Source organism: Chlamydotis macqueenii, chromosome Z, assembly GCF_036417535.1.
Source record: "Chlamydotis macqueenii isolate bChlMac1 chromosome Z, bChlMac1.mat, whole genome shotgun sequence".
NCBI classification, from domain to species: domain Eukaryota; kingdom Metazoa; phylum Chordata; class Aves; order Otidiformes; family Otididae; genus Chlamydotis; species Chlamydotis macqueenii.
In genome coordinates this window covers 49,748,177-49,761,397 of record NC_141593.1, presented here as the reverse complement: position 1 = coordinate 49,761,397, position 13,221 = coordinate 49,748,177, and the positions used below count along the sequence as shown (strand labels likewise).

General features: G+C 41.4%; 2 protein-coding genes across 4 annotated transcripts in view; both read right to left on the bottom strand.

Annotated features, from left to right (window-relative positions):
• The window catches only part of HOOK3 (hook microtubule tethering protein 3), a 101,251-nt gene extending 88,063 nt beyond the window's left edge, over positions 1-13,188 (bottom strand). For all 3 annotated transcript variants that reach the window (XM_086771228.1, XM_086771227.1, XM_086771229.1), the window contains exon 1: positions 12,992-13,188. In XM_086771228.1, the coding sequence (XP_086627354.1) occupies positions 12,992-13,048 (57 nt within the window). In that variant the 5' untranslated portion in view covers positions 13,049-13,188. The remainder of the gene's footprint in view (positions 1-12,991) is intronic.
• The window catches only part of LOC104474853 (purpurin), a 226,954-nt gene that overhangs the window by 19,582 nt on the left and 194,151 nt on the right, over positions 1-13,221 (bottom strand). The gene's annotated exons all lie outside the window — the stretch shown is intronic.

Sequence of the window (13,221 nt, the reverse complement as noted above, 5' to 3'; positions counted from 1 at the left end):
TTTCCAATGAGAACAGGCTGAGAAAGAGTTGTCCTGTGTGGAGAAGAGAAGGCTCCAGGAAGACCTTATAGCAGCCTTTCAATACTTAAGTATTGAAGTATTAAGAGTTTTTACTAGGGCCTGTTGTGGTAGGACAAGGGGTAATGGTTTTAAACTAGAAGGAGGTAGTTTTAGACGAGATATAGGGAAGAAATTTTTTTACAATGAGGATGGTGAGACACTGGAACAGGTTGCACAGAGAGGTGGTGAAAGCCCCATTCCTGGAAACATTCAAGGCCAGGTTGGACGGGGCTCTGAGCAACCTGATCTAGTGGGGGATGTCCCTGCTCCTTGCAGGGGGGTTGGACTAGATGACCTCTGAAGGTCCCTTCCAACCCTAACTATTCTATGTTTCTATCAGACAAGAGTCAAGGGAAAAAAAACACTAACTACTTGGCTCAACCACTAGCCTTAGTAAGCCTTCACACCTTCCATCAACTATCATGTAATGATAGAAAAGGGTTCTCTCATTTCATTTTATTAAATATTAATACAGACTTCTGATTCACGTGGCCATAAACATGAGTTTTTACACAGACTCTAAAATAAGGAGTAGCAGGTGACTGTTTCAATGTGAAGGAGGCTATCACTGGGGATTAAATAATTGCTGCAGGAAGTCAGAAACTTAGAAAATCCAAGTTACAGTTCCAGATTATATATATTACTAATGAGGACTTGTTAAATACTAAGGACAGGAAGCAGAAATGTGCTTCATGAAAAATACTCTTGATATGAAGGTCAGAGAATTGGATAAACACTCAGTTCCCAAGACAGTAGGCTGAAGATCAGGGAATAAAGTTGTGATGGGGAATCTAGCATCCCATGAAGCTGAAGAAAATAAATAAATAAATAAATTTAAAACACCAAACCAAACAAAAAACCCCAACCAAACAACAAAACCACCAACCCTCTTTTCCCCCCAAAGAAAAAAAAAAAAAAGTTATCCGGCACCTCTCCCTTCTCAGCACTAGAATTTAATGAAAGATCTGCTCTTTGCACAGTGATTATATACATAGCTTGGTTTTTATTGCTGGTGCAGATGCATAATAGAGCTTTTAAGTATTCTTTTGGAATAATATCTGAAGTCTTTATTAGAGGTTCTTAGCAGACAAAACACTGTGACTGATTAATGTGCAAACACAATAAAAGGTAACATCCTGTTTCCCTATTAGTTATTTATCAGAGCAAAATACTCCCCAACCTATAAATGATCATTTAGAATTATTTACCGTTAATTCCCAACATTTTTTGAACTATGTAAACTTACAACTAGCTGCAACATAGAGCCTAGAACAATACTGTATCACCACAGAAGAAACAGATCACACAGCTAAGACACGGAGAAGTCACTAAAAGAACAAGAAAGGAACCGGTTTCACTGGGTTTGATGAGAATCACCACTAAAGCCATTAGCAAGAACACCTGAAAGGGCAATTGTCACAGAAGATCAAGGAGTGTTGGATACTTCCATCCTCATTCAGACGATATTACCTACGAGATCCGCAATAATTCCACTAAAACAAATTTCACTTACCTTCAATTCCTGGAGGAAACCAGACCATTTTTTTTTCAGGACAGTAAGCCAATTATGTAGTACAGAAAGTTGTTCTTTCTCAGATGCCAAACTCTTGTATTGAACCAGACCTGTCAAAGAGAATTGAATTCCCATCCTCTAATCAGATCCTGTGCTTCTGGACAACTTCAAGGTTTCTTCATCCATTTTTCTCCTCCCAGTTTGCTAGCATCGCTATCTTCTCCTCCGACAGTCATAGAACCACAGAATAGTTAGGGTTGGAAGGGACCTTCAAAGGTCATCTAGTCCAACCCCCCTGTAAGGAGCAGGGACATCTCCAAGCAGATCAGGTTGCTCAGAGCCCCATCCAACCTGGCCTTGAATGTTTCCAGGAATGGGGCATCCACTACCTCTCTGGGCAACCTGTTCCAGTGTTTTCACACCGTAAGCCATTTTTTCCATGCTTTCCAAGACAGCAGCAGACTGCACAAAACAAAGGGAATCTAGACTCTCCAACAAGCAACAGTTTTATTCCAGGATCTGAATTTCCAGATGTTTTCACTGATTTTTAGGTCATCAGATATTGCTTATTAAAATTTCAACAGTTATTTTGTAATCCAGGCATAACATTAGGCACTCAACTAGGCAAACAGTGAAATGGTAAGATCTTCATAATCCTGGCCAAGGCTGGGATTCTTTCAGGGAAAATTATTTTAATGTTATTTTTATTAATTTCCTTCTCTTTTTATACATATTGTGTTTGACCCCAAGTACCTGAATAGGCCAAAGCCAGGAAATATCGCAATCAAAATATTTCCATCATAGTATACATTTTCCAAAGATTAAATATTTCCTTTGCAGAAACACAGTGCAGAAAGTAGAAAAGATACCTTGACTAAAGCCTACTTATTAAAGGATTGTTATACGAGAGAGCCGTGACAGCGTAAACCAGTTATCACTGCAGTATCTTGGCATTGCCGCTAAACTGTTGCTAACTGAAGTGTTCAAGTACGGCACATTACTAAGATATAATGAACTGAGTCTCAAGTCTGAATAGTATTTGGTTTAACCATTTCAGAAACATCCATGAGAAGATAAGCTAATCTACCAACTCCTGGGCAGAAAATGAATGTATTCCTGTTTTCAGCTGAAAGCCAGATAAGCTAGTTCATGAAAAAGAACAGTACACAGCACTTGCAATACAGATAAAATGAAAATACGATGTGTAACAGGAAGGCCTAACACAGCACTGTAAAACAATAGTTCTTTCCAAGCTTTCACCTACTTAATCATGTTTTATTTAAAAGTAGTATTTACCACTGATGCTTTCACTTTTCTCAAAATACAAGCTATTAATAAGTGCAAAACTGCCAAACATTACCTCAATGCACCCACATTTATAGGTTACATACATTCACACTTCACTAAGCACCAACAAACTTTAGAAATCACGAAAAGTGCCTTTTAAGACTAGAAACATCTTCTCGTGCAAGAAAACATAAATGGCAGAGTTTACAGCAGGTGAACCACCAGCTTCCTCTACTGAGTGCAAAAATTTCCATCTCTACTACCCAGAGTTGACAAAATAACATAATTAAAGTTATGTCACATTAAATATAGGAAGTGTAGGATATCTTCTGTCTTCAGCACTCTTTGACTCACAGAAGCCTAGATGATAATACAACCCATAGCACTGGGATGCATGAAGTTTTCACCAAAGGAGGATAATGGAACTGCTCTCTAAAAGTAGGTGTTTGTGAGAGACTGAACTGTAGAGTCTTTGTCTCAAAGGATCACTTGGCCAAGCGATAAATTCCTGACAGCTAGACAAGATAAGGACCACAGAGAGCCCCCAGACTGGAACTGCTTTTCTAAATGGAAGACTCGTCCGACTGCTAGATAAGATAAGGACCACAGAGACCCCCCCAGTTTGGAATTGTTTATGACTGCAAGGCCGCAGATGATGCCTGCTTTGTGATTTATGTAACAACTGTGTGAAGAGCGGGGCCAGGGTCATGAAGTGTGTACACAGGTACAGAAATGTGAAGACATGGAGCTGGTCAGAAGCCACAGGCCTTGAATGGGGATAAAAAGATTGTTGAGACAAGCTCTCACAGTGATCGCCCACCGCTAGAGCCAAACACCAACGCGATCGCCAAACACCAATGCAATCGCCCACCACTGAAGCCCTGCTGTAATCGTCCAGCAAAGAAAAGCACCAATGTGATCACCCACTGCCAAACCATCAAGAGATATGGACCCCTGGGACACTGACACAATCGCCCACCGCCGAAACACCGAGATTGGGACCCCCGGGATGCCATGAATCCATGGTGGTGACTATTCTTGCAACTCTATCCCAAATGCTTGCTTAATTTCCACATTTTCTTTCCACTCTGTCCTATCGCTACTATCATTCCCCTTTTTATAATAAAACTAAGTCTGGTTGCATGGCATTTGACCTCGTTTGTGTCTTAATCTTGTTTGAGGTGATCAAATCTGCAGTGAGAAGTTAGTCTAGCTGCCCCTAGACTCCCAGACTCGTCTGAGGTCGGCTAGAACAAAGGGGGGCCTTCCTCTCATCTGAAATCTGACTGTAACAGTGTTAAATGCAAATAGCAGAACAGTGTTCAATGAACAAAAGGGTGAAATTCTTATCCTAAATGAAGACTGCCAGGCTAGAAACCTGAATAACAATAGGTAAATGTGCCCAAACTGATCCATACTAAGATAAAAGACAGGTAGCAAAGCATAGCTTCTATTTGATAGCATAAGGCAAAGCAAAGTCCATTAACTTCTTGGCTAGTGGTTAGCCAGAAAAACTTTGCATGCTAGTAGTCCATATTTCTAATGTTGCTTAAAAAAAGTTAACATAGATGACAGTTTTCCCTTGCAAAATACAGAAAAAGAAGAATAACTATTTAAAGCCCACAACTCCACCCTCTTGCACCTATAATTTAGATGAAAAGTACTGTCTCTATTGACAGGTGGAATAAAGAACTCTCCCCCAGAGGCACAGAAGATGAATCCAAAAGCACTAAGTTCTACTGAAATATCATCTGTACAAAATTTCTGATCAGTGTGGAAACAGTCTTTCACAGGATCACAAGAGTAAGAAAGACTTAGCAGCTAAAAGACAGGATTCAGAGAGAGTTGGCAGTAAGTCTTCATCAGGCTAAAAGATTTCAGACTTAGATTCTAGAACTGGTAACTCAGATGCATAGCACACCACTAAATTTAGCCTATCTTGTAGTTCAAGTCTTCTCCATTTCCAGGATTTGTATTTCAGCAAACATTTTCCTGAACTTCATGGAGACTGTGTAGGTACACAGAACAAGATTTTTCAGAGGCTGATGAAATTCCATGATTTGCTAAGAAAGGCAGGAGCCACTACAGAACAGGCTGCCATCTTTTGGCATTGTGCATGAAATAAAATAATTGTGCATGCCAGACTGATCAAGTCCTCCTGGGCTTTTTTTTTTTTTTGCTAGTCACAAAAGGGGCAGTAGAATTTATAAAAAGCCCCTATAATCTCTGTTAGAGTTAAACACAAACTTATTCCTACTTATTCTTATCCTGAAGTAAAACTATAGATACCCAGCTGCCATGGCAAACAAGTTCACTCAAAAGTTTCTTTTATGTAATCCAGGAATGTAGGAAAGGCTATAACCCATTAAATACTTGACAACTGTGAAATGAATAAAATACAGATGCTCATTTCTCCATCCAATGCCCCTCAAACATACATCATGTGAGGCATGCATACCCACTTGTTGTTTAGCTTAAGTACCTAAACTTAGCTGCCCTAAGAGATTTAGCTCCAAACAGTCAACAGGACTTCCACAGAGGACATAAAGCACTACATTTGCAGTGTAATGTACACTTGCAAAGAAGCTTGCAGCTAAATGGCATGAAAAGAGTCCTACAAATTCTAGGGATGAAGCACATTTTTATCAGATTTACAATGCATCTTTTTGTGCAATACTTGCTCCACTACATGCAGCACTCTGAAAACATTTCCTGTGTGTCCCCTTTGAAAACCTGTCATCCCTTTGTGGCCCCAGCTAGTCCACTGAAACACAGCTCCAGCTCTGTATTTATTTAGACACTTCTGCCTGCCACATGCAGGAGTGGTGGCTGGTCCTTCCCCACCACCCTTTTAACGTTAGGTTTTGGTGGAGGGAAAAGCTCTTTCTCCTCCTTTCCATACTGTCTCCTGTTCATTGTGCCAAATGAGAAGAACTGAGTAACTCACAGGAATTACTAAGTTATCCATAGCAAAGTAAGGCAGCCAGGAAAACAGCACATGCATATTCTTCAGGGAAGGAAACCACTACCAATGTTACTGTAAAAGTTTGCAGAAGAACTCTGTAAGACTTATTTTGGAGTTTCAGAAAGCAGGCATTCTTTATTGCCGCGCTGGATGCATAGGGGATAGTTCCTCCTAGCGTGCATGCCAAATGTGGTTTCAGTCAAAGTTTATATTGTCCTGTTACACACATATGTAATAAGTTTTCCAAGAAATTATTAGTATATTCATCACATTTCCTGGGAACTATTCAGCATATTTTAATATCCTTTGCGCAGGCGTAGTGAAATGGGTCGGTGGTCCTCTGGGGGTTTTGTCTTGACTCATTGCTTCTAAATTTCTTAAGATCCTTATCTTGGTTTCAGCTGGTGACTGCTGGTTTATCCGTACTCCTTCAAGGTATGCCAGTCACAGCTGCAAAAATCTTTGCTTAGCACCTCCTGGAGCATCCTTTAAGGAGCTTTGTTTTGTCTCAGGTTAAATTTTATGACTCAGTAGTTCCTTTTCTCAAGGTTTACATTTTCACACATTGTTATAGTGATTATAATTAGAGCACATCATCCACTAACTTGGAGCTAACTCTATCAATTTGTTCTTTTAGTCTGGTATCAATCCCACCTTTTCTTCAAGAGTGATAGGTTCTGGCCATGCCTGTATATTCCAAAAGTTAGTGAACTATTCTCAAAAAAATGTTAGTGAAACATTTTAGTTACAATTTCATTTTGCTTTCACCAGTAGGTTGGGGAAGGAGTTAATCCCTTTCCTCTTCCTGTATGGCAGGACCTGCCAGGCTGTTGAGAACAAAAGCCACAACAAGGACACTACTACCCTCCTCCCCTGACTTCCAGCCACACATTCCTGGCCTACCCTTGTGCTAGTATTAGTTGCTGTGTGGCCAGTAACATCATGTGTTTTTTTTTAATTAATGACTAGGACTTGCAAATTAAATTGATTAAGCAACCCTGGACTTTGGCCCTGAAGCTGAAGGCAAACGGAAGTTAGTTAAGTCTTTCTAAGTTATCAGAGTACTCAAGAGTCCTCAGACAGCAACATGCGTAAAAGAGTCTTGGGCCCCTCTTTTTCTTCCTCCCCTGACCTATGACTTTAAAGTCTGCAATTGCTCTATAGAAGTCAAATACATTGCAGCAGGGACTTCTGATGATCCAGGAAGGACAGAATGTCAGAATATTATCCCCCAGTTCAAGAGCCTCAAAATGGTCTCACAGTAACAAAAAAAAACCAAAGATAATTATGCAAAATTCACAATTTGACTTTACCTTTGAAATAACTGTTTAAGTATTTCAAAAATAAGCTAGAAACAGGTTTCTCTCCTCATCTCCCACCTTAAGATTAACAAGCTAACAGAAAAGTTGTTTCCTTTATACTGTCTTAAGGTTCATAGTTCTCAGCAGCAAAATCTGTTTATTCTCCAAGAAACATCTCGCAATCCCCCCTCCCCCCACAAAAACGAGGAGGCAGAATTGGGAGATGAAATTCAGCACATACAGAACCACATCTAAATGTTTTTGGTTTTGTTTTTTTTTCCTTCAGAGAACTAGCAATTGTTATAAATGTACCACTGCTATAGGGCAGCTCTTCAGAAAGGAGTAAATTGAAAAAAGGCAGAATTTGGGACAAGGCCCCAAAGAATTAAAATCTAACACAGTGTCAAAATGCACACATGAAGGATAATGTCTGCACCTTCAAACTCAGCCTTCTTTCCTGTTGTTGACTTAAAAGAAGGGCATGGGGGGAAAAGGAGGGAGAAATTCATACACACTGTACCTTTAATTATCATATTCATATATTATCAGCCTTATATCACTTGGTCTACAGTACAATCTTTAAGAGAAGTTCATCTACCTCTGCTTGACCTCTCAGCAATAGGTGAAAAAAAATTCCTGTAATCTAATAACGGTGTTAGACACCCCAGCTCCTTCAAAGTGAATGAATTATATGCTCAGAATATCACACTCAGACATACTCCTAAAAGGGTGCAGCAACAAAGTCTTTACCATCTCAGTGAGAGGTAACCAAAAATAAAAAAGGGTGCTCAGCCTACTTGTTTGTCACAGCAGATAGAGGAGGGGCTGTGATCTGCCAGATACTTTGACCCATGCTTCATGACTGCTGGCAAGCCCAGCGTTTTTTCCCCTCTGTCTGAACAGCAACATGTTCTAACAGAACTATCTTCTTGACCTGCTATCATCACCAGCACAATCAACCACTCCTGAAATTTGAGGTTTTCTTCAAGAGGTAAGAGATGCTGATGTGATGATATCATCAGAAGAAAATGAAACCCTACACCTTTGTGGTCAATGACCAAGGATTGAAACAAGAAAGAGCTTAAACAGGCTTAGCAAGTTTTCTTACAATCTTTGCATCTACAAGAAACCAGAAGAGTACTTAAAACCACAGACGCACAAGGATCAAGAACAGTCTAGAAAGTAGGTAGGTGGACAGTAAGAGAACACACAGCTTTCCTAGTATATTCCAACAGATTTGAACCTCTCTGAAAAGCAAGCCTACAAAGCATTTATAAGCAGCTGCCTTGAGGAATTAAAACCTGTTTCAGCACTTGGTCACATGGTCTCTGTATTTCAAACTAACGCGGGCAAATCCTTCCAGCTGGGGACAGGCCACCGCACAGAAGACAGAGATACACTGTACTGAGAAGATTTTTCAGCCAAAATGAAGAAAGGTCAAAAGGCTGATAGCACATAAAAAGTCAAAGTGCTTTTAGAATGGAGGATACACAAACAGAGGTCTTGTACAGTGTTTACAAAATTCTCACTTATAAAAGTTTTAACGTGTCTACCACAGAAACTGTATTTGGCCTTGAGGATTGAAAGAGAAAGAAACCAGGCAAAATGCAGCTTGGTGGAGACAGCATACAGCAAAATAAGACATATTTATCATAACGAAGGAAAGTTCACAACATCTCCACAGTAATCTGCTACTTATAACCAGACAGCAGTGACCTCTCTTTGAGGAATCCCGTTTATATACCAAAGCAGAGCAATCTTGTCAGTATCACATCTTAGCTTTATGTTACAAAACAAAATTTCTCAGATTACGTAGCAAAAGCCTGTAGCCATCGCACAGACTTCAGATATAGACATATTTAAAGTGTAACTGCCATGTGCACATTTGAATACTCTCTGTGTTTTAAGAAATGATTCAGTGATGTATGAGTTAAAAGAACTCCTGGCACGCTACACAAAGAAAAAAAAGAAAAAAACACCTGTGTGTTCCCATGGACCAGTCCACAGGAAACAGAAAACATATTGTGAATCTGTATTAGAAATGCTGAAACAATTTTTTGTATCATTACAGGTTTACCTCACAGCCATATATTTCTAAACTGCTTTTGCTGCAGTGAAGTTTGGATAATTATACCACAGTGCGTAGAACAGCCACAGAAGAGGCTTCTAGTAGATTTTTGGTAGAGTAATAGTTCTGCAATTACAGTAGGCTGCAAACACTCCTAAAGTATAAACATCAGCTTTGATATGTCATTAGTTGGGCTCCAGTCCTTTGCTGGACTGGAGTTGCCACTACCCTGGCTGCCTCAAAATAACATTTTGGTAACCTACTAAAGCAGAAGGAAACAAAAGCTCTCTTAGTTGTTTAAAATTCTGAATAAATATGATTCAGGAATCCATTTGACAATTCTGATGAAGAGGTAAAAAAAAAAAAATCTGATAATTACACTCCAAGCTAGAGTGTAACATCAAAAATTGGTGTGTTGGTGAAATACTAAAGAATAAAACAAAACATACTTACAGGTAAGCAGTTTGCTTCAGCTTAAAGCTACCAGAACAGGAATTGCAGTCATGTAAGGTAAAAGACTTGAGGCATATTCTCATTCATTAAAATAATGAGTTGTCAGAGGGAGGAGTAGTTTCTTCTCACCTGCATCCATCGGTGCAAATATTCAGTTTAGGCTGAACAAGTTCTCAGACTTGTGGAAAGCCGTATCTACTCTACTTAAAACATAGACAAACCAGTTCAAGTACTTCTATACGAATGCGAAGCAAGTGATACGGGAGGTCAAGCCAGTTCTTAAGAACAGCCAGCTTCCCTGGCATAATGGAAAAGACTGAACATCTCAGGTACGTGTAAACTGCAATTAAGACAGCTCTATTCTCTGACCTAAATGAACGGTTTACCAAGAACCATTACGGGACTTGAGAGAAAGGCAGGCAAAAAAAACCCCAAACATTTTGTTCATACAGTCATTTTCACTGAGGACTAAGAAACTTCAGTGCCTCTTCTGCAAGTTTCATGTATCCTGGAACAAAGTGAAACCACCTTTCTTCATTTTTATTTTTTCTACTGAGTCTGCTTCAAAGCCACAGTCACACAGAAACACTGAAATCGTGAAAATAACTTGTAACTCCACACATTCATCTAAGAAATGTGTTGACTAATTCTAATACTGTTTAAGAAGGATTTATCAATATTTCTGCTAACCAAAAAAGATACAGCTCAAAATCTGACAGGGTGTGAAGGTTAGAAATGTAAAGGGACCTGCATGGACCATTACTACAGACAGGACAAGATTCCACTGGATAGGTACAGTTTCAGGACTGAAGACTGTAAATGCTAATTACTGCTCAAATATGTCCATATGAATGAGTAATAATTCCTACAGATGGTCAATGCCACAATACTTTTTCTGTTGCTGTGATTTCCCTCTCTAAGCTTTCCATTTTTATGTCTACTATTCCAGGACAGCTTTTTGTGCCAACATAATTTTTTCAACAGTTTAGCCTTTCTAAAAAGTTCAAATTACTTTCAAGGGTAACAGTAAAGTGTCTCAACTACTAACTTCAAAACTGGTAAGGAAAAAAAACCAAATAAATCACTGGTTGTTTCCACTATTTTTTTGTTTAATGCAAGAAAATCAGTAGAGATTTTCACTAACACTGAATAGACTTCATACAGATAGACTTGTCCTCTTCATCTCCACAAACAGGAACTGGTGACTCTTATTTTATTTTCTATCAAGAGTAATTCAACTTCCATTGCATTTGAACATGTGCAGAAGTTGACAAAACAATCCTTTGAAACACATATAAATCACTAGTTTGTACTGTATTTGGCTGTACAAAGAATTACTTTGGGAAACAGGGAAGTAGCCACTGCCTTATGACTCTGCATTTTGTGATTTCCCTCGCTAGCTAGCAAACACCTTAACCTTAACAGGTTTTAAAAGAAACTTTACTGAAATACTAACACCTCAAAATCAAATTTGAACACCATACTTAAGTAAGAGAATATTGGAATATTTTTAGTTTTCAAATCTTTTCAGACTCAATATGGACTTCTGTACAGATGCTGTACTTCAACAAAATACTTTCAAGTCATTAACAAGTTTGTCCAACCTCAATTTGATAACGGGTATTATCAACAGTTCAAATCACTCAAAACAGGCCAACACCATAAAAGAGAAAATTCTATCTCTCTCATTCTGCAGCAGTTTAGATGTTTTGGGTGCAGTAGTCTCACACATAAAGGCAAGAGCTAGTCTGTTGGCTACTTGGCAATCTGGTGAGTTAAGACCGCATTGGGACTGCAACCACTTGCTAGGTAAACCTTGAAGCTCATGCTTCTCCCATTGGAATTATCTGCTTTACTGTCAGAGAGTGCAAGGAGAGTGTATCTAAAACAGCAAAAATGAAAACGCATGGAAACTAGCAGCATATGGCAACAGATCTTCCTCCATCACCTCCCAGTAAACGCTCCCCTTTCTCCTAGCACTGAGCCTCTTAGTTTTTCTTTGCCAGGATTCACACACATTGACCTCCTCATGAATTCTATTGGTAAGACGAGTTTCATTCCTAATATCGAAAAAAGAAAGCATGGGAAGCCAAAAGAAGGACAAGCGGCCAACTGCAACAAAGATGCAAAGACTGACAGGAAGGTGAAGGAAAGCGAAACGAGGTTACCTATTCTAGACCTGTACAAAGCACTGAAGCATACTCTTCCCCAAAACCTTCACCAGTTGCTCACCTCTAACAATCACTGAATTTTTCCTTTTGAATTGCACAGAGAAACCTAATCTGCCATTTCCCAGTAACTTACTCATCACCAGCACAGCTTTAGCCAGCTCTGGCCTTGCACAGGCTTAGCATCTAAAACAAAATTTGTTTCTCTTCAGCAATAAGTTGTACTCCAAAGTTTCATACAGTGGGTGCTTCCTTGACAGTTTTCTTTATGGAGGGAAAAAAAAAAAACCAAACAAACAGCCCCAAAAAACAAATCAAGTGGTTTCAAACTGCTAACCAATAAATCAGCTGCTACAGAAATACAAGTTTCACAGCTATATTACAGTCACTGCTCAAATTACAGAGTAGCTGGAAAGCCAGGTCCAATATCCACAGCACTTCGGCTTTTCTGTGAATGACAGCACAACCCGAAGATGTTTATGGACCAAGCTCCGAACATTAAAATACGAAAAGGTAATTCTTAGGTTGATACTGTATTATCTCCAAGTTCATAGATGAATTCTGTCTCTCGAAGCTCAAGCACTACTTAAAAATACAGAGAAAGAAACAGACAAAAATGAAGTTTCCGGTCAGGCAGCCTGCCGCACGTAGCTGGCTGGTTAGAAATAGGTGCCTTGGGCACGCTGGGCCCACGCCGGGAAGGGCGCGGGCGGCGGCGGCAGGATCACGGCTACCGGCACTACCCTGCCTGCCGAGCCCAGGCGAGGGGCGCACCCGGGCGCGCTTCCCCAAGGCTGCGCCGGCGCAGGCCACGGTCTCCCCTGCCCTGCCGGTGCGTCAGTTCCTTTGTTCCCCCGCTGCTGGGGGAGAGCTAAGGCGGTGGGGGCGGCGGCGGCGCCGCAGGGCCTCCCCTTCCCCGCCCCGGGCAGCCCCCGGCCCTCCTGCCCTGCCGCGGCCATCTGAGGCGGGGCAGGTCCGCCAGGGTTCCGCCGATACCGGTCGGGCTGCAGCCGGCCCGAGGGCCAGGGCGCGGCCCTGGCGGGGGCCGGGCAGGCAAGGTGAGGCCCCTCTCTCCTGCCGGAGCAGGGCCGCGGCAGCGGGGCGGGCGGCGCACGGAGCCGCGTTCCTGTCAGGCGGCTCAGCTGCAGGCGGGGGCCTGGCGGCCGCGGCACTCACCCAGGTGAGGAGGCTCTCCCCGAGCTCGGCCCGCTCCAGGGTCTCCACGTTGAACATGGCGGAGCGCGGCCGAAAGGGCTAACAGCCGCGGCCAGGTCGGTACCAGTACCGCCGGCGCCCCGTCCCGGGCTGGGCCGCGGCGTCGACACGTCAGAGCGACCTGACAGAAGACGCCTGCTCTGCGCGTGCGCCTTAAGGCCGCCGCGCGGGGGCGGAGGAGACGCGACGAG